We start from the raw sequence: 22,182 nt of genomic DNA on the forward strand, positions 1-22,182 counted from the left end.
CTTGAGATGGTAGCCGGATTGAAATACATCCTTTGCCCATGGCACATAAATTTTTACTACAGGTGACACATAAAATAATGCTTTTTTTTTTTTTTTTTTTTTTTACAATACTTACACTGTTATACACTGTTTCTTTTCAATGTGTTTTTTAAAAAGGCAGTTGAAATAAAAAAGAAATCCATTATTTCTTTTATTTGTTTGCTGTTTAGGAACAATATGCATGCAGCTACTCTCTCTCTCTCTCTCTCTCTCTCTCTCTCTCTCTCTCTCTCTCTCTCTCTCTCTTTCTCTCTCTCTCAAGTTCAAGCTGCTTTATTGGCATGACATCAAGTTATGAAAAAAATACTACAAGAAATATGTCTACATCATCAAAGGAATAACACATATACAGCAAATGACAAATAAATTACAGGAAAAATAAATAAAAACAATATCCCTAAAATGAATATTTATTTATAATTACAATAAAAGTTGTATTTCATATAAATAAGGCAAATGAGTTAATTGACCATTTCTAATGATGTACATTAGTTTAAATCATCCTCTCTGAGAATACAGTAAAGTTTTTTTATCGTTTAGATTAAAGAATCTATTATTTACTTTTTTTCTCTTGGTCTTGCGGCTGTGCACGCTGTCAGCTGTGAAAACAGGTGGAAAGTAGTCTTAAATAAAAGAGTAATGCAAAAATGTAACAACTTTAGAAAGCGAAAACAAATGTCGACTCCCGGACATTTTAGGAGATTTAGAATAACCGCGAGACGCATTTTTAATCCATTTTAAAAAGGCGGATCTCTTTGCAGAGCATGTGAGACAGTCTGAAAAAGTGTTGAAAGAAAGAATATATCTCAAATGAATTGAACTCTCTCAACTATAAATCGCAGTATATTAGTGATGTTTATGATATTAGAAAGTTTTTTAGAGAAAATGTTTGACTAATGTATATAGTGTACTTAAGGTGACACGTATTGAAGGAATGCTAATGCATAAACATCTAAAAACATCAAAATGAAGCAAAGTAAACAGCCACTTTATAGTTTCAACATTACTGCATCCTCCTATATTAGAGTAAATACAAGTGACGTAACACAGGAATCGTAATGACTTCATTTATTTACAAAAGCAGTAACCTAAAAACTAAAATATCCTCTCCAAAGAAGGCATAGCCCATCCTTTGCTGAGCTTCTGATGACATTTTATGGGGCCCACGGTGGTACATCTTAAAAACATGTCAGTTGCATGAGGCCAACCAGCTACATTCTGTCCGTATCACTCCGGTGTCTGAGTGTGGGGTGAAGAGAGAGCATACAGTATGTGCTGATAGATAACTGTGTGTGTCACATGTTTATGCTGTATGATGAAGCTAGCTCCAGGAGTCCTCAAGTTTACCACAGAGCCATTTGAGCAAATCTAAAACAATCTTAGAGAGATTTCTTGTCTGATAAAGAGTTGAATTAGATTTTAGCTGTAGATTAACTGTTTTACTTTGTAACTCAGAGCCTGTTATTTTCCCATTTATTCCACTAAATTACCCTGCGATGAAGGCCATTTGAATTGCATCATTCACTCAATAGAAAAAGAAATCTCTTCTCACTTTGTAATGAACTCTAATAGACTGTAAAAATATTAGTTTATTAACAGTTTGCAAATTTTGTAATTTAATGGTGTTTTCCAATTATTTACATTTAGGAGTTGCAGTTATGAGTATGACTTTTGATGTGGACAACTTAACTCTGTAGTTTAACCAAGTGACTTTTATTGACATTTTAGATGTTTGAAACGATATTTTGAATAGGAAATAGCATATATAGAAATAAGGGTAAAATAAAAGGAAAAGTACTGGTGGTTTATTACCATTTTTTGTGTGCTGTAATCAGAGATGGCAAAAGTATAAATATTCTTTACTCAAGTAGAAGTACAGATACTCATGTATAAAACGACTCTGGTAAAAGTTTAGGTATTCTGACTACACTTGTACTCAAGTAAAATTAAAGAAATACAGCCCTTAAAAAAATACTTAAGTAAAAAGCACCCAGCACTACTACATGTTTTAGTCTCACTAGGTAGGTAAATAGCCAGTTTTCCCCCCCATGTGTCATCACCCTGACGCACACTTACAGATTTCAGCTTATAGTTTTGTGGCTGTTGGATCAAAAATAACAGCTGCCATTCGTGTTCATACACTGTAAAAATAATTCTGGAGGCCTGTATTTTTAATAGTGTCTTACATTTTACACTAAATTCTGTCCAAAATATATAGATTTTTAAAAATTTTATATTTGAATATTTTTTATTGAATATATAAAAAATATATGTGTTTTGCTAAAATAAATACTTATCGTATTTGACTGCAAACTATTTTTTTTTTTTGCTTTAACAGCTCTCATATGTAACCAATAATTTTAGTGTTTTTTTTTTTACAAGCTAAATGTTGTGAATATTTTATTTAATGGCTAAACATTAGTTCAGTTAATAAATTTATTCTATGCTAAAAGCTAAATTCACAGGTGTGACTACAACCTACTGTACAAATCATGTGCATGATCTATTATTCACGTGATAAATTCAGTATTTTTTGCATTATATTTTTATTCATGAATTGAATATAGTTACTTTTGTTGTTGTAAAACATTCGTTAAAAATTTAATTAAAGATTAATATGCCTATATGTAAAATCATATAGTCTATAAAAAAGTTAATACAATAATTTTTTAACGGTATTACACTAGGTTGAAAAACCAGAGAAATCCCGTGCAGTATGATTGAAAAAGGACAAAAGTTTACCTATTATCCGATTGAGCAAAATGTGTCCTATTACCATGTAAACAGGGCAGCATGCAAAATTTGCCGTCTCCCTCTGTCTCATCTACGTAGTCATCCTCCTAGCCTTTCTCATTGTAATCTTTTTAAACTTGCCCATGGTGCGTGATAACCTTGGTTGAAAAAGCCACACAGTGCTGCACGCAATGTAGATTAGACTGCAGATTGACTGCATCAAAAAGGCGGTCAATGCTTAATGACAAAAAATAATATAGATCACGCCACCAAACACATGAAAACGAAAGTAACAATTTAATAATGTAAGGAGTAGAAAGTATAGATATTTGTGAAAAAATTAAGAAGTCGCCTAAAAAAAAAGTTGTAAAAAAAAGATTTGTGGTGTAAAGTACTGAGACCAGAAATATTTACGTAATTTATGAAGTATTTGTACTTTGTTACTTTCCATCTCTGGCTGTAATTTACAACATCAATAAATATCATAAATAAAAACATATACTGTTGAAGTCAGAATTATTAGCCCCCCTTTGAAATTTTCACAGTATGTCTGATAATATTTCTTTTTCTGGAGAAAGTCCTATTTGATTTATTTCAGCTAGAATAAAAGCAGTTTTAAACTTTTTAAAAGACATTTTAAGGTCAAAATTATTAGCCCCTTTAAGCTATTTCTTTTCTGATAATCATAAGAACAAACCATCGTTATACAATAACTTGCCTAATTACCCTAACCTGCCTATAATTTAACTAGTTAAGCATTTAAATGTTACTTTAAGCTGTATAGAAGTGTCTTGAAAAATATCTAGTAAAAGAATATGTACTGTCATCATGGCAAAGATAAAATAAATCAGTTATTAGAAATGAGTTATTAAAGCTATTATGTTCAGAAATGTGTTAAAAAATCTTCTCTTTGTTAAACAGAAATGGGGGGGGGGGTGAACAGAAAGGTTAATAATTCTGATATCAACTACAGGAAAAAAAGAATGACAATACATGGAAAATTAATCATTTACGCATATTTTGACAGTGTATGTTTTTTTGTGGATCTGTAGTTGCTGAAGAGATGCCCACCAATGGTGTATCAGGGGATGAAAGTGTGTTTGAAGACAACCAATCATTCCCACCTCCGCCTCCACCTCTGCCTCCGCCTCCTCCACCCATTGAGATTAGTTTGCTGGAAGTCCCGCCCAAAACCCCGCCCAGTGCCGAGGCCTTCCAGATCAATGAATTGGACATCTGGCCCAGTGTCACTGCGCTGCCTGTTCAGGTCTCCACAGATAAAAAGCCTGAGGAAAGTCGACCCAACAAACCTCTGCAAAATGGCCAGTTCACCAAGCCACTAGATGAAAGTCTATCATCACCTTCAAGTGTAAAGGAAACTGCAGCTCCACCTCCATCACCTTCAGCAGTTAGGGCTCCACCTCTTCCCACCAAACCCAAACCTAAACTGTGAGTACTGCAGCTGAATCTTGTAAATCATCAAATCTTTTTGTTTATAAAGCTTTTAAAGAAAAACTTTTGTGGCTTTGAATCCAACTATATACTAGCCGAGCGTTCACATTGCATATAAAGGCTTTTCGAATCTTACGTATTTCAGGGACAAAACAAATACCTAAAATCTTGATGACTCATCTTACTCCAGACAGATATTTGTCCAATCAAATGTGCACTACAATGAGAAGGTCCCTCCTACTAATGCAGATATTGCCCAACATGTATCAAATTATCATTAAAAAATCTGAGGTTTGAAAGTTTTTTATTATATATAGAGTATATACACTACCGGTCAAATGTTTGGGGTTATAGGGATTTTTAAATGTTTTAAAATACTGTAAATACTTCTCTCCTTTGCTTTATAGTGCAAATGTTATTGCTCTATAAAATAACAAAATGTTCGAAAATAGTTTATCATTTAATTTAATAATTTATTCCAGTGATTTTTATGATGAATTTTCAGCTTCGTTACTCCAGTCTTCAGAGTCACATTATCCTTTAGAAATCAATCTAATAATAATTATTATCATTCATTCATTTTCTTTTTTCATTCATAGTCCTTTTGAGGTGGACACAGCGGAATGAACCACCAACTTATCCAGCACATTTTTTATGCAGCGGATGCCCTTCCAGCCGCAACCCATCTCTGTGAAACATCCATACACACTCACTCACACTATGGACAATTTAGCCTACTCAATTCACCTGTACCGCATGTCTTTGGACTGTGGGGGAAACCGGAGCACCCGGAAGAAACCCACGCAAACACAGGGAGAACATGCAAACTCCACACAGAAACGCCAATCGACCCAGCCGAGGCTCGAACCAGCGACCTTCTTGCTGTGAGGCAACAGCACTACCTACTGCGCCACTGGTTATTATTAATGGTAATAGTAATAAAATCAATAATGACTGGAGTAATACATTGCATTTAAAACTACATACAGTAAGTAATAAATAGATATTTAATAAATAAGTATTTAACAATTTACCATTTTTTTACATTCAAAAAATGTTGCCTTGATGAACAGAATAATTTTATTTAAAGTATCAAGTGAAATTAATGATTAAAAAAAAAAAAACTGACCCCAAACTTTGGACCGGTAGAATCATATACATATATCAGTCACGTTTTTGGTTGATTGAAATGTGACTGTTACTGAAGAAGTATTATATTTATCTCAATATCATTTTACAATTTGGTTCTCAACTAACTATTACTTTGGCATCTTACTTTTAGGGACCCGTATGGTTAATTTTCAGAGATATACTTAAATTGAAATATACAATAAACTGAAATGCTTTTTTACCATATTAATTTCACTGTATTCATGATAAATAAATTCAGTAAATTAACACTTGCTAAACATACACAAGAAATTATAGTAAATTTGTTTACTGCTTGTTCAAGCTACTTATTTAAAATTAGCTGAATCAACACAATTCTTGAGGTTTTTTTGTGGCAACTTAATTGGTTTATCTTCAATCAACCAAAATTTGTATCATTTCAGTTAGCTTTTAATTAATTAAGTTAGCTTTATCGATCTATGTTCGGACAACTTAAAGGAATTGTGTGGAGCCCAGCATAAGTTCTTTTAAAAACTTAAAAAATTGTCACTGACCCCAAGCTTTTTCATGGTACTGTATGTAAATTTGCAATTGTGTAGTAATGTTCTCTGGAATTTTCACATTTTAAGCCTCGTTTCCTGTGGCCTCACGTGTGCATGAGATGCACAATTAGTCATCCAGGAATGTTTTGGTGAATGCAGCATAGTCGATTTGATCTGTTTTTATTTATTTAATGTTAATTTGCTCTTCAACTTTAGGAATATTATGTACAGAATCTTCTGGTGTATTATATAGCACATTATATAAACATAATCAGTCGAAAGTGGTAACATTTTCCAGAGTTTCTGTAGTGATGTACTATACCCCCAACTGCCTGCGTATGTCAGTAAGCTTTTTAATGGAAAGCCCCACTTAGAGAACAAATGCATTCCGTCCCTTTATCACCATGTCAGAGGGCCGGCATTACTGCGTGCAGTAAATCACTGGGTGATGTGTGTGGTATGTGTGTTTTCATATGCGTAAGCAGTTGTGCTATGACTCCAGCCAGATTTCAGAGGGATCATTTGCCTTTGTAATGGATGCATCTCATACGGCACTGTCATTCATCACTAGTTATAGTGATATATTTTGTGTCAGCAGTGATCTGACAAAGCAGTGATCTGACAAAGGATTTAGGTGTACTGTTCAATGCCTCAAGCTTGTTGGCTGTAGATTACACAGTAGGTGCAATCTGACTCTCACTAGCACTGTTCCAGTTTTTAAAGACAGTATCGCTAAATTTAGGGTCAAGATAAGGTTAAGTACACTGCCCAAGGGCCCAATATTAGCATGAAGAGAAAGCCAGTATTAACATGTCTATGTGTAGTGCCATTGATCTTCCAAGATGAACCAGTTTTAACTGTAACTACAAATATAATTGTCACAAATGTGACACAAAATAAACATTCAAGACAGTTATTTAAAATGTTGAGGGTGTTTACATAAAGCAGTGTTCTGCTAAATGCATAAGACATTTTGCCAAATCCTTTTCCTGATGTTGGCATTTTGCAGGCCGAAAAAAGTTAATCTGTAAACAAAAATTGGAAAAACTGCACATGTCACATGCAGGCCGTTCTTGACAAGAAAAACATACTTATAACTTATGGACACAGTGAATAGCATAATTGACACTGTTTTAATAAATGAGTTGAAATGATTGATGAAACAACAAAGTAAATTGTTTTGTACATATTTTTGCTAAAATTTAATTGAACCTTGATCAGTTTGTAACGAAGCAGACACTGAGAACAGTAACAGTAACAGAAGCAAAACAGTATCACAAAATTTAAAAGACGTAGTCAGCGTGCAGGCAAGAGCTCAGACTAGGCAGCAGTGAATCAGACCGAGGTACAAGGCTAGTATCAAAACACAGGAAAAAATTAAACAAGGAAACCACTTCATAAAATTCATAAAGAAATAAGACTCAGAAATGTGTGAATGAAGGTGAGGTGTATTTATAATCCTTGTGATCAGTGTAGATGAGCAGCAGCTGTGTCTGTGAGTAAGTGTCCAGATTATTGTCAGCTGCTGTAAGAGTTGATGAGCGCAGGGAGTTCTGGGAGTTGTTGTTCGTTTAGCAGTAAACTTCAATAGAGACAACCCCACTGGAGATTGCAACAAACTACAGTAAGTAATCACCAGTGGAAACAACACCACTGGCAATCACAAAACATTTAAAGTAACATATTTCAGTTTTATGAACTTACATTAGTCTATTTACTAACTCGTTCAAATAGCAAGTGTCTTTCAGTGTTGCAAGTTTTTAATGCAAAAAAATCTATCAAATCTAGCCCAATAATGTCAAAACTCAAAATATGACTTTTCACTCTTTCACTTTCCTTCAGCTTAAGTTTCGATCACACTAGAGTTTGAGCTTGTGAAATTCTGTAGTATGGCGCTGCAAAAAGGGGTGGGATTAAACAAGATAATTAGTTATTTAAAACAGCGAGCGATTGGTCCATTTTTAAATTCCTGTCTAGAGAGGTCATGTTTAGATCTTTAATTGGTCTTACGCAATCATGTGATGTGATTTTGCAGGTCAGAGTTCACCAAGCTTGAACTTTCTAACGCAGCAAACTGCGAAACTTTTCGCACAAGCTTGCGTTTCTGATCTGACGCATTTGAATGGAAGTCTATCGGGAGAAATGTGCAGTGTGACCACAGCTTTACTCTTTCCTCTGGGAAACACCCACACACTTACTCATTCACACATTCACTATGGCCAATTTAGTTTATTCAATTCACCTATACTGCATGCCTTTGGACTGTTGAGGAAACCCACGCAGACACTTGGAGAACATGCAAACTCCACACAAAAAGGCCATCTGGTCCAGCCTGGACATGAACCCACAACCTTCTTGTTGTGAGGCAACAGTGCTAACCACTGAGCCACTGTCAATTAGATCTTAATTGACTACCTTGATGTCAAAACAACATCAAAATGACAATGAACAATAGTGTCAAAAAACATTACAATACATTACATATGATTCCTGCAATATGACTAACATTAAACTTGTGGAATTAAAAAAAATGCAGCATGTGGTTAAGCTCAGCCCACTTAGCAACCCTGATGTCTTCATAAGTGCACAAAGAAATATTCAATAGTTTGATTTGATCTGCTTTCTATAGCAGATATATTGAAAATGGACAAGGTCAACCAATGTTTTCATGAACCAATGTAAAAGAACATGAGGTTTTATTTGGCTGCAATTAAAGGATGAGAGTGCAGATTCATAACCGTCAATGCTGCAACATAAAAGCAAAAGTATCTCAGAGGGAGGGACTTTGTTGACTCTAGTCAGAGTCAGTCTTATGTATAAATGCAGTTGAGCTCTGTAATCTTGTCTGGGTTGTGTGTGGTATTTAACTGTTTGTGTGTGTGTGTGTGTGAATGACATTATACCTTTTACATAAGCCTACTTATTTATGTAAGACTCTAAGGGCTGTTTGTCTCTGCGGTCATTGTCTGATTTCCGTTTAATTCACATGCCTTTTCTTCTTTACAGCCCTGGAAAAGTTGCATGTGTGTGTTCAGTGGGTGGATGACGGGAACAAAAAGAGCAAGAGCTAGAAGAAAAGTCAATTGTGCGCGTTCTTGTCAGTGTATACACGATAAATCTTATAAATGGCGAGCTTTGCATTGTGTGACCGGGAAGATGTTTAGTAACATTTAGTCCTTGTGGTTTTATTTGTGACTTTTCTCCATGCATCTCCTCATCCATTCTGTGATTCCAGATCAAATGAGCAAGCAGACGACGTCTCAAATGAAAGGTAAATCAAAGAATAAGTTGATGCAACCTGAGTGTGGTTTGACAGGCATGTGTAAGCTATGAAAGGAAAATCGTCTCTAGTTGTGGATAAAGTCCAAGTTGAGGTTTAAATGGCATGCCGTTTGGCAAAATCCTGTCCTTGCTTGAGCTTCTGCAAATTATTGCCATAAAAAGCTGTTTCCCCAAAAGATTTTCCACCGTAACGTCACAAATCAACCCCTAGAAACAACACAACAGGGAGCCGGTCATGAGACCCTCCTCCCCTTTAAAAAAAACACAGCATCCTACTGCTTTCTACACAGAACTAGTCACGTCACCCTGTCATTTGGTTGTAAAAACAGGAATTTTATAATTGTTTAATTACTCAGAGGTCATTCCTGCATGTTGTTTGGCAGGTTATCATCCCTCTGCATCCTTCAGGTATAACCAAACCTGAACTCTGCCTTCTGACCCTTCAGTCCCGCTTACACATTCCAGCCGATTTCCTCTGGATATTCCTGTTCTGAGATTTGTGTAGAATGATAAAGTGGGAGTTTATAGCCATGATGTAGCTGCTTCTGTTTATTTTTTACAAGTCCACTGTGATCTGAATGCTCCTGTAGTTGAACTTTATTTCAGCATTACGGTGATTTATCAATTACATCTGTGATTATGTTGTTCGCCAAATTGCCGTGAAGCAATTAGAAGACGAGTGGAAAGTATGAGTTTGCAGCTCCGGTCATGTTTTTTAGGTAAATAAGTAAAATGGTGATAAACTTCACCGGGGCTCATGTTTCAGCGATGGACCTTGGGAATTTGCTGGCACAAAAGCATTGCTTTGATATGATGCATGTTATTTAGAGTAAATATCAATTTTTGTATTGCTGTTTACTAAAAGGCTTCATTTTAAAGTGATTGTTTGGTGGCTATTTTATTACACTGCTCAGCATATACTGTACAAGTACACTCCTCAGAAATCTTTCTTTTAAATTCACATTTTTAATAAGAAGCTATACAATCATATATTTGTGCATATACATTAGATTAGTCAGTAAAGCTAAATCTGGAGCATATCTAATAAAATAACTTTTGATAATGGTCCAAACACAAGTACAGCCAAATGTATATGTAATAGAAAAATATTAAACACAAATTAAAAAAAGAAAAGAAAAATCAAGAGAAGCAAAAAAAAAAAAATTTAAATTGTAGTTGAAAAGTTTTTTTTGTGTGAATATTTTGCTTGAATTTGATTGTATTATCTTTCCATTTCTAAATATGTTTGGTGACTAAAATATTATTTTAATTTTGTTTTGTTTAAATGCATCAAAATGCATTGTCTATATTTAATGAGAAATGGAAAAAAGCATTCATTTTAAAATAGGGTATACTCAGTTATGATGATCACTGTGTTTTCTCTCTTCATACATCTAAACTGTAAAAGAATCTGAATAACTGTAAATAACTGGCAGCTGTGGTTGCCAGTTACAAATACGGTAGAAACCATAAACTAATTTCTAATTGTTACAGTAAACTACCGTATTTCATTCAATTATAATAATATACACTAGTGTTTTGATGTACAAAAATCTAAACATTTATTTATTTAAAAAACTATAGGAATTTTAAAAAGAGTGCTATGCAGGGAATTCTGGGAATGTCAATTTACAGTTATTAACCAATTATTTCAAGGAAACTCTTTAAGGTGCCCACCTTGAAAATATTTTTCTTTGCCCCACATCTTGTATTGAATAATATACTGACACAACTCTGAAAAATAGTAATAAGCAATTAAAAAGATAATGATAACCTATAGATAAAACCTATAGATAACTTATAGATTACAATCATTTTTATACTGTTGTAGATTTTGAACTGCTTGGCTAAGATTGAAGAGTTTGTCATTTTCCATCACTTCTAATAATTTCAAACTCACTTAATTTCTTCCAAGCAAAACCATAGGTACATTTTGAAATGCATTCAAGTCACACTTTTCCATCATGAAAATTTATGAGATTTCCAAAATGATGAAAATCTATCGTAAAATTATTGCATCATTAAAGAAGTCCTCTCAAGTCGTACATGACGTTTTTGGTATGAGCAGACCAAAATTGTAAACAAATGATGTGTTTTTTTTTCAGAAATCCTGTAGATCCAGTTCACAGAACTTATGAAAAAGATTAATTTACAAATCAGACTGTTGTGGTTTTCAAGTTTACTTACAAATTTTTACTTACTATTGAAAGCTCCAGTCCACATTGGAACTGTGAACTGTAGTATAGAGAAGGAAAAAATTGTTCCACAGAAGAAATTAAGTGATAAAAATTTATAACAACAAAGTTTGAATGAATTATGGCAGAAATTAAATTTTTTTGGGCACTGTTTGTTTAATTGGATTCCCAGCAAACAATTGTATGTTTAATAGACTTATGATAGACATCTAAACGTAGACAGCTTGGCTAAAACAAGGCTAAACCTGGGCTGTCAGTGAAAATCTAATAGACATCTAAGAATAGCCCAAAACTAGACTAGTCGTCATATAGACAGACTTTATATGTGAAGTCATTCATTTCTGTTCATTTGATGACTAGTCTAGTTTTGGCCTATCCTTAGACATTTTCACTAATAGCCCAAACTTAGCTTTGTTTTAGCCATGACGACTATGCTTAGACATCTATTAGACATCTATTAGACATCTTTTAAATACAAAAAGTGCTTGCTGTGTTTTTATCTGGAAATGTGAATTTCGCCCTATAGCTTTAAGACTCTGCCAAGCTAAGTTTTAATTCCCTGCCAAACTAAGTGCAAGCCTACCATAAAACTGACATTCATTCAAATCCATTGAACATATTTTTTTTTTGGTGGGTAATTACATGTGCTTGTTCATTGTTTCTAACCAAGTGTTGAGTGAACATCCTTCAACGTTTAACACCCTCGCTCTGTGCAGTTTGATTAACATGCTTAAATCTCTTCACATTTGATCCCACAATCACTCTCCATGCCTCTGACGCTATACAACCTGCTGCGATACACGCCATACAGGAAACTGCGCCGTGTGTTTTGGCAGACTTTAGTGACAGCAGCAGGGCCCTTGTGTTGTAGACAGAGCCCAATGTCCTTCAGCACAGGAAAGAACAGAGAGATAGAAATGAAAATAGGAGGGTGTGAATGAACAGGGTGTTTGAAGGGGCGCCTACGTGCCGTTGATCCAAAGGAAAGGCTTTGTGGGTCAGTTCTGAGGCAAATATTGCATAGAAAAATCACTGTAATACTTTTTTGGTTATTGTTTGGATAGTGGTTTGTGGATGTTTGAACTAGCAGAATTTTTAACCTAGAACAGCCATAGTGAACAATCTGACCATTACTAAACAGTATCAAATAGAATTTTTGTCATGTCATTTTTAGAATTAAAGCTTCTATTAAGATGAAGCTTTAAAATTAGGTTTTGAATGTCTGATATTGGGTTGATATTAGGTTGTGTTGGAAAGTGACCAAAATTCAACATCTTAGTGGTAACGTCCACACAACTTCAAGGTGTAACATGATTAGATGTTGATATTTGGTTGAGTTTAGGTTGGATATTAGACATTGACATCAGTCTGACGTTGGGTTCTGACGTCAACGCAATTTTCATTTCCAAACAAAATCCTGATGTTGGGGTATATTGGGGTACAACGTCAATTTTGACGTTGTATGTGTCACAACATCGTTGTTCATGAAAGTTTGATAGAAATTTCTAAAGTACAGTTATGTTTTGGGCTCTGAAAGTTTTGTTTTTGTTAGTAGAAAGTTAAACAGAGACATATTCAAAGACACAGTAAAAAGTAGTGGAGGCTGAAATGCATCCAGTCAATTTGAATGTTATGGCCATTCAGGGTATAGAAATGCTGAGGTTTTGTTTTGTAATAAGAAAAAAATATATCTTGCAATGAAATATACACACATTTAGGAAAATGTATATGGATTTTATTTGAACATCATTATTAAATTACAAAATTTAAAAAGGGATCCACACAATTCCCCTATTCCTTCAGGTTGTCCCAACACAAATTGATTAAGTTAATGTAACAACCTTAAGTGGATTAAGTTGTCCTAAACAAATCTCAAGAATTGTGTTATTTTAGCTCATATTAAAAAAGTAGGGTTTTTGTGTAATTGTAGTTGGGGCTGCACAATATATTGTTTCAGCATCGAAATCGCAATGTTCTCATCTCTGTCCCGACTGAATTAAAGTTGCTTTTAATCACTGTACTTAATTATATTTAATAACTGTACTTACTGTATATAAAATTTATATGATTTATGAAAAAAAAAGAAAAAAACATTTCTGTCATGACCCCTCTCGGGATCCAGCATGGGAATGAATACTTATATTTCAATGTTGATGTATTGGTCTTGGTGGTATAGATCTGCTACGCTGCTGCTGCTTTGATAATGATGGCAAAGCAAGTACAATATAGCAAGAATTGCTACTGCCAGTATATTCACAGATATGCCGCCTGAGAATATAACTCGCAGCTGCTGCTTACATAATATATGTGACCCTCATAGCAGATCTAACACAGGTGGAGCTGGGGTGGAGGAGGGTCTCCGAAAAAGCACAGCAGCTTAACAGCGTAAAGCATCGTGGAGCATTTAAACTGATGAGGAGCAAGCTCATTGGCTGTCGAGGTGGCTACAATCAATCTCCTGAGCCGTGTAGTTAATGACGCTGGAGCAGATTAGGTGACCTAGCAGCCTGTGCGAGTTTCATGGCAGAAATTTCACGTCTTGCTTAAAAATTTTGTCTTGTTTCAAGTCCAAATGTCTACATTTCAGAGTGAAAACAATATTATTTCACAGGCAGATAATTTCCTTGAAACAAGCAAGAAACTAAGAACTTTTTTGATATTTTAGACTAGGATCAAGTAAGAAAATCATTTTCTTGCTTTGTGATTATTCAATTTCTGAACCTGAATACTGTTAGACTCCCCAGAAAAACTGTTAAATCATCTTCTGAAACTATGTTCATATCGCAATATTTATCACAAAAAATATTTGAAGATTTTTCCAATGTCGTCCAGCCCTAATACTAGTGTTAAGTAGGGATGTAACGGTATTGTAAATACCGTCATACCGCAATATTAATTTTTTCGATATTACCGAAGTCGCATGACTCGGTAAAACTATAGGTCTCCTGAGAAAATTTGCTCAGGCGAATGAAGCGAACGGGACGTAGCTGAAACTTCATTTCCCATCAGCCCCGGCGTGGCCATAATCCTTTGCGGTCTGTTGTCGCTACAGATCCAGTAATGCGGAAATGGAGTGTGCTGCTAGTAGCGGAGATGAAAAAAAGATGGAAATGATCGAACCTAAAGCGGGTGTTGTCGCCGCGCGCGTGCTGAATAGCGGTGCTGTCGCGCGCGTTCTGATCAGCTGTGTTGTGGCGCGCGTATTGTAAAGCGCCGAGGGGGGGTTGAGCGCGCATATTCAAGAGAGGTGTTGTCGCGCGCCTACTGAAGGGCTGGATTGGACGGAGGGTGTGTCGCGTCGCGGGGGCACTTTTGATCGTTTTGGAAGGGCATTTTCTATCCAAGACTAAAAAGGGCATGTGCACTGCACAGGTTGAGCCCTATGTGTGCACGTGCCTGCAAGTTGGGGAATACGACTAATAAAAGTCATGGGGACTGCAGAAACACAGCACACTGTTCAGATTGATTCAGACATTGACTTGTACCGCAAAGAGACCTCTATCTCACTCATGGCTTGTCTTCTCAAGTGGGGGAAAGACAATGCACAATGTTACCCCACTGCTGTCAACCTGGGCCAAGTCATATCTCTCTTGTTCCAGAAACCTCAGTACCAAATGAGAGGGGTTTTTTTCTGTTGCAGGGGACATTGTAAATGCCCAGAGATACCAGCTTTTACCAGATTATAATTATATGATAATTTTCCTTTAAACCCATCTCTATCTAAGTGAGTGAGTGATTAAATGTTGAATGTGATGAGTTTTCAACAATACTAAATTGAAACTTTATTTTTTTACATGGTTTAATATTTTTTTGTTATTAAAATTGAAGTTAGTGTTTCAAAGCTAACAGATAGATGGCTAATTTGTATGTCATTGACACTTTTGGCACTTTTTTTGGAGTATTTTCAAAAGTTTTTTTTTTCCTGTAAATGATTCAATAAATACCGTACCGTGACATTCATACCGAGGTATTACCGAACCGTGAAATTCTGATACCGTTACATCCCTAGTGTTAAGATAGAGTTATCCTATTTTCTTAATGCTAAAAAAAGTTATTTTTAGTCCCCCAAAAAGATGTTTTAGATTTTCCAACAATAAGACTTAATGTCTGCCCAAAGAATTGTAAAAAAAAAGCAACTCAGGTTATGTTCTTTATTGACTGCCCAAGATCAAAGACTGTTGTTGTATCTGAGGCCTGGAAGAGTTTGGATTGTGTTGTTGATACATGAAGAACACACTGATCTGTTTTCTGAGCTGTAAAACAAATCCACTTTGCATGCACTTTCAGAATGAGGCTTGAACTGATATGATAAAAATAGCACTACACTGTAAAAAAATGGCAGGTTTCTGTATTTTGTGATTCATGTGTCTATTTTTTTATTTCCATTATGCTTTTGAATCACATTATAAAAGCTTGTTAAGTCTTCTGACAACTTTAAACCTTAAAAAGTTGGAAAATGCAACTTTTATTAACATTTTTAATGGTTTACAGTGATATTTTCTCTGGGTTGGTGTTGTATATTACAGTATGAAAACCCTGTAATAAGCTGCCAATACATTTTCTATTATTTTACACTTATTTCTTGACATATTATTTTTTAAACATTATATTATTTCAAACTATTGAAATGTCAATAAAAGTCACTTTGTTAAACTGAAGAGTTGAAATTTCAACATAAAAAGTCGACAGAGCAGGGATCAAGCTCCCATAATGCAATTCAGTACTGCAAATAAATGGAAAACACAAAATACGTAAACTGTTAATTTACAGATATTTATTTATTTATTATTATTAATATTTTTTAGATTGTTCAAACAAATCCCTTTATTTTCCACAAGTAACACTCTCAGTCAGATGAAGAGTAAACTAAAGCAAACCACGTCCCTTATGAAAGGCCTGATAGTCAGTTTGTGTTCCTATTTATGTAAAATCATAACAAGAAACTGCCTATTTTCAATTGACGATTCTGTAACATTAAATATGATTAACTCGATCAAATAAAGAGATTGACAATCTCAGAGAATTCAGATCAATACAAATTCGTTCCTTTGTTAGATCACGTCTATTATCAAACATCAAAGTAATATCAAACCACTTTTAACAAAATGATTTCTTCACTTTATGTTTGACAAAAATCAGTAATGTAAATATTATCAATCCAAAGAAAATTCAATGATGTTCGAATACATCAATTACACTATTTAGGTCAACAAAAAACGTACAGATATTTTTTACAGTGTATTGTTACTGTTCGTGTCACTGTTAAGGAAACCTCAAAAACTCAAATTCAGAAATAATGATGGGCTTTTGAGTTTTCAAACAAGTTCTTATAGACCAATAACTGCAAACGGTGCCATCTGATCAATCAGAGCAGAGCAGAGGGTTTAGAGAGGGTTTATAAATCTTTAAATGAACTGTTTCAAACTCTGAGAAAAGAGTTGATGCTGCAGTGTTTGTTACAAGAAAACCAATATGGTTTTTTGAGACCCTCAGATCACATGAAGAACTGCAAAACAATATGAGAAGCATCTTAAAATAACATAATAGGGGCACTTTAAGCTTATAATGAAGGCATTTTACACAATATGTGACATTTATCTGAACAAGTAAATCCCTGTTACAGCCGAGGTTTTATATTCAGAGCAGCATCTGTGTAAGAAGAGAGATGGTTGTGTGTGCCACTGATTTACGAGCTTGGTGGTCTGAAATCACAGGGGTTTTATGGGAACATGCTTCACAGTGTGTAAAGTCCATACCACACTGAAATGATAACACCTGGAGCTTGTAAAGAATCGCAGAGACAGAAAGTGAGAAGACTCTTTGAGTTATGCTCCAGGGTCTACATGCTGTCGGTTATGTTCATTTTTGTGTATGTATTTGTGTGCGTATGATGAATTAAAGATATGCAGCAGGCGGTGTCTGGTATCAGCCGTGCAGGTTGATGAATGTGTGCGCTAACATTGTGAGACTTTTCACAAAGCCCTTTTAAATTCAAGCTGGATTATAATGTGTTTGTGAGAGGTTGAGAGCCTTCTGAAAACCTTCTTGTGTTTGAAGCCTCTTTTTTTCAGTGGATCAAATTGACGTTAATTCTTCTTTCATGAGAACACAAGATGTGTTTTTGTAAATGAACTGTCTGTTTGGTTTTGGATTATTTTTTGACATCGGCATGGTAGTGGTTATGTGATACCACCAATTACAGTATCTGAAGATTTTTTAGAGGTACTAAAGCTCTTAAAGAGTTTTGAAATCAGTCTGTAGAGACTACATACCACTAGGCACGATAAGACATGACCAAAGGGGGAAAAGTTATATAGTTATTATACATAGTGTGGGTTCAGTTAGTAAGACACTTCAAGAGATTATAGATTTTTGTTACAAATAATAATAATAATAAAAAAATTAATTCATTCATTTTCTTTTCATTTGCTTAGTCACTTTATTAATCTGGGGTTGCCACAGAGGAGTGAACCACCAGTTTATCCAGCATGTGTTTTACACAGCGGATGCCCTACCAGCTGCAACCCATCTCTATGAAACATCCATGCACACTCATTCACACTCATACATTATGGACAATTTAGCCTAACCAATTCCCCTGTATCGCATGAGAACATGCAAACTCCACACAGAAACACGAACTGATCCAGCCGAGGCTTGAACCAGTGACCCTCTTGCTGTGAGGTGACAGCACTACCTGCTACGCCACCGCGTCATGAATCAAGGTATATCCTGAAAATGTTTATGTATTAAAAGTCATAATGTGCATACAACTAATTAAATATTGTGTTTTCTTAAGGTTCATATGACAATGATAAATTACAAATTAAAAGATTAACATTTAAGTTTTCATCATTTATTTCTTAATTTTTTATTTTCTAGTATTTTTTTCAATGAAACTGCATTCAGATGCACATTACTCTACTGCTGGGCATAAAAATTGGGTAAAATAAAGGTGTAAAATTTATATATTTGAAGTAAATGGATACCTTCCCACCTATCATTTTGAAATGTTCAAATGCCATGCCACTCTTATTAATTTTAACCCTTGTGCACTGTTCAAATTTACGACCCTTTTGTTATGTTAGGCATGAAAACATTAAACAGAATTAAACTGCTGTAAAAAATGCATGAGATAATTTTTTTCCACTTTTTTTCATAAATCTGTTAATCAACCTCTGTCCTGATCAAAACTACTAAATTTTTTTAAAAATTAAAGGATTTTAACTCTTTAATTGCCAAGTTTACAAATGATGTCATTGATCTGGTAAGAAAATGACACGAAATGAATTGTGGCCTGGATTTTTATCACATATTACAATCTTGAACATGTGAATGATTAGACACAACATTGGCTTTAATGCATTGTTAGATTTTCATTTTTTCTCCCTAATTTACAGTTGGTGGCTATTTTTGTCCCATTGAATTCCATTATAACCACATTTGATAGTGCATAAATACACAGTCTTTATTTTTGTTTACTCCGTGTAGTTCTGAGAGCTGGTATGCATATTTTGATTTTCTTAGACACAATAAGATAAGTGCGTAACGATCACTCTCACACTCAGACACACATACACACACTTTAATTTGCTGTTATACTCCTTATAAAATCCAGAAACTAAGCCTTTTTTGCACAAAAAAAAATTAAAATAAAAAAGTAAAAACGGAAAACCACCAACAATCAGAAATGCATGATTGGTGTCATGGTTTTGTAAAAAAAAAAAAAAAACAGTGGCTATAATAGAAGTCAATGGGGCAAAATAGCCAACAACAGTAAATTAGGAATAAAAAATGAAAATCAATCAAAAACAGCACATCAAAGGCAATGTCGTTTCACATGTCCAAGACTTCGATAAAAGGTAAAAAAAAAAATCTAGTCCACAGTTACTTTTATATTGAAAATAGGTCATTTTGTGTTCGTTTTTCACCAACTCAGTGACATCATTCATGAATTTGGCAATTAAAGACTTAAAATCCTGTTATTGTCTAAGCAGTTTAGTAGTTTCAATCAGGACTGAGGTTTATTAACAGATTTAAATATGAAAACAAAATATCTGATGCATTTTTACAGCTGTTAAATTAAGTGGATGTTTTCATCCCTAACTTACCAAAAGGCTAGTAAATTTGCCCAGAGTGTATTGTTGAGTTTATTTTTAATTCAAAGCATTTTCTCAAAATAGGTGTCAAAATAATATTTGTCACCAAAAATCATTCTGCTAGCTGAAACCCAAATAAACCAAATAAGACTCTAAAACACCCCAACAGCATAAGGGTTAAAATCAAACAGCAACACATACATTTACTTGAAAGAGTTTGTTTTCTTAGTAAGTTGTTTTATTGACGTGTAAAAAATGTACAGAGAGAGTGAAACATTCTTTCAGGAAGTAAAAGGTGTTGTATCCTGTCCGAGTCACACCAAAGAGAGACAGACAGTAATACTCCACTTCCTGTCACAAAAAGACCCGAAAGCAGAAACCATGATAAAGAAATGTATCACTGGCTCATGGATAAAAGCTGGGTCATGACCCGAGGAGCCAGGAATCCACACCCTGACTCATCAGCCGTCTATGAGATAGACAAACAGACAGACCAAAAAAGTCTCCTAGGAAGTCTCTTTGAAGTAAACGATGCAATAATTTAGCTCCTTATTCATTATGTGTTTATATTTAAGCGATAACTCATCAAAACATGCTGGATTTGTGTTTATTCTGGCTTAGTGGATGGCTATGGTGGCAAAAGGAGAGACGAAGATAAAGGGCGAGACAGAGAGGATAACAGATGAGAAAGGAAGTCTTTAATCCTGGCTGAAGTGCCATTTGTTGCTATCTTCATGCCGACTGCATTGCTGCCATACCGCAGTGCCTGCCACAAACCTCCATGAGCCGCAGCCGGGTTTGTAGTCATGGACACTAGAGACAACTGGAGCAAACTGAGGGCTGATCCCAAACTATACGCTTTTCACATTTCAGGCTCTTTTGCGCTTGACCACAACCACACCGGCTTTCTGTCGAACTCATGAGGTTTTAAGATACAGAGTTTACAGTGCTGATGTGGTTATTGTGGTGGCATGTCAGTTAAACAGTATTCTGATCAATTTAGTTTCAACGAAGGAGCTTTAATAGCTATTTCCTATTCATCTCCAGCTACATCTACATTATTCACCATTGGACTGAAGACATTCGGTTCACAATGAGACTTTTGAATTTTTGTCCAGCAAAACTGAACTTTTCGAACATGATTTGTGCATGGTAGTGTGATAACTGAGACATTTAATAACAATGAGGGATGTTTAATTATGTGACACATCTTATTTATGTTTATTATACTAGCTTGTGCGAGTTAGGCTATAATTCACTTTTGCAATACCCTGCTGACAAAAACAGCATCTGTTTATGGTATATTTGCATGCAATACTGGTCTTGCTGATCTCAATGCTGGTCTTGCTGGTCTCAATACTGGTCTTGGTTTGTCTTTCTGGTCTCAGTGCTGGTCTTGCTGGTCTCAATATTGTCTTGCTGGTCTCAGTGCAGGTCTTGGTTGGTCTTTCTGGTCTCAATGCTGGTCTTGCTGGTCTCAAAGCTTATTGTGCTGATCTAAATGTTGTCTTTCTGGTCTCAATGCTGGTCTTGCTGGTCTCAATGCTGTTTTTTCTGGTCTCAATTCTGTTCTTGCTGGTCTTAATGCTGGTCTTGGTTGGTCTTTCTGGTCTTAAATCTGGTCTCGCTGGTATCAATGCTGGTCTTGGTTGGTCTTTCTCGTCTTAATGCTGGTCTTGCTGATCTCAACTCTGGTCATTCTGGTCTCAATGATGGTCTTGCTGATCAACAATGCTGGTCTTGCTGGTCTCAGTGTTGGTCTTGCTGGTCTCAATACTGGTCTTGTTTCTCTTAATGCTGGTCTTGGTTGGTCTTTCTGGTCTCAGTGCTGGTCTTGGTGGTCTCAGTGCCGGTATTTCTGGTCTCAATGCTGGTCTTACTGTTGGACTTGCTGGTTTTAATGTTGGTCTTTCTGGTCTCAATGCTGGTCTTAATGTTGGTCCTGCTTGTCTCAGTTTTGGTCTTGCTGGTCTCAATACTGGTCTTGTTGGTCTTAATGCTGGTCTTGTTGGTCTCAGCGTTGGTCTTGCTGGCATCAATACTGGTCTTATTGGTGTTAATGCTGGTCTTGCTGGTCACAATGTTGGTTTTTCTGGTCTTAGTGTTGGTCTTTCTGGTCTCAATCCTGGTCTTGCTGATATTAATGTGAGCCTTGTTGGTTTGAATGCTGGTCTTGTGGGTCAGGACCAGCATTGAGACCAGCAAGACCAGCATATTAGCGTGAAAACATGCTTTACGAGCATATGTTGTTTGCTACACTCTCAGAAATAACGGTACGCAAGCTGTCACTGGGGTGGTACCTTTTCTCTAGTTATATCGCTTTAGTCCTTAGCGATGCGGTGACACGCAGTCAGATATTTCGCCGAACAGATCAGCATACGTGTCCCATATTCTAGGTAGCAAGTTTTGATTACTGAATGGCTTTCCTGAGATAATGTTTCATGACATTTAGTTAACAAAAGTTTGCATTTTCAGGCCCCAAAATGTTGTCTTTGTGTAAATGAACAGCCAAAATGCACAAAAGTTTTTCCAATTTTAGCTGAAATCAGTGTTGTGTAAATGCCCCCTCAATGGCAGCTGCTCTGTATTTCACCTCACTCTTTCAGTCAGGTTCTTAGGTCAGTTTTTCAGTTCAAATATAATGGTAATGATTACAGACAAAGCTATTACACTGAGGTCACGGTATTGTGTTAAAAGCATGTTCTTATGCCCAGCATTATGGTTAAATCC

The 22,182-nt window shown here is 35.4% G+C and overlaps 1 protein-coding gene across 11 annotated transcripts in view; it reads left to right on the forward strand.

Moving 5' to 3' along the window:
• palld (palladin, cytoskeletal associated protein) overlaps positions 1-22,182 on the forward strand; it is a 150,885-nt gene that overhangs the window by 80,595 nt on the left and 48,108 nt on the right. For 6 of the 11 annotated variants that reach the window (XM_021468622.3, XM_068215633.2, XM_073934094.1 and 3 more), the window contains one exon: positions 3,825-4,221. In XM_021468622.3, the coding sequence (XP_021324297.2) occupies positions 3,825-4,221 (397 nt within the window). Of the gene's footprint in view, positions 1-3,824; positions 4,222-9,111; positions 9,148-22,182 lie in introns of all 11 variants that reach the window. The other 5 variants (XM_021468620.3, XM_021468621.3, XM_021468623.3 and 2 more) reach the window with 1 other exon arrangement.

Source organism: Danio rerio, chromosome 20, assembly GCF_049306965.1.
Source record: "Danio rerio strain Tuebingen ecotype United States chromosome 20, GRCz12tu, whole genome shotgun sequence".
Classification (NCBI taxonomy): domain Eukaryota; kingdom Metazoa; phylum Chordata; class Actinopteri; order Cypriniformes; family Danionidae; genus Danio; species Danio rerio.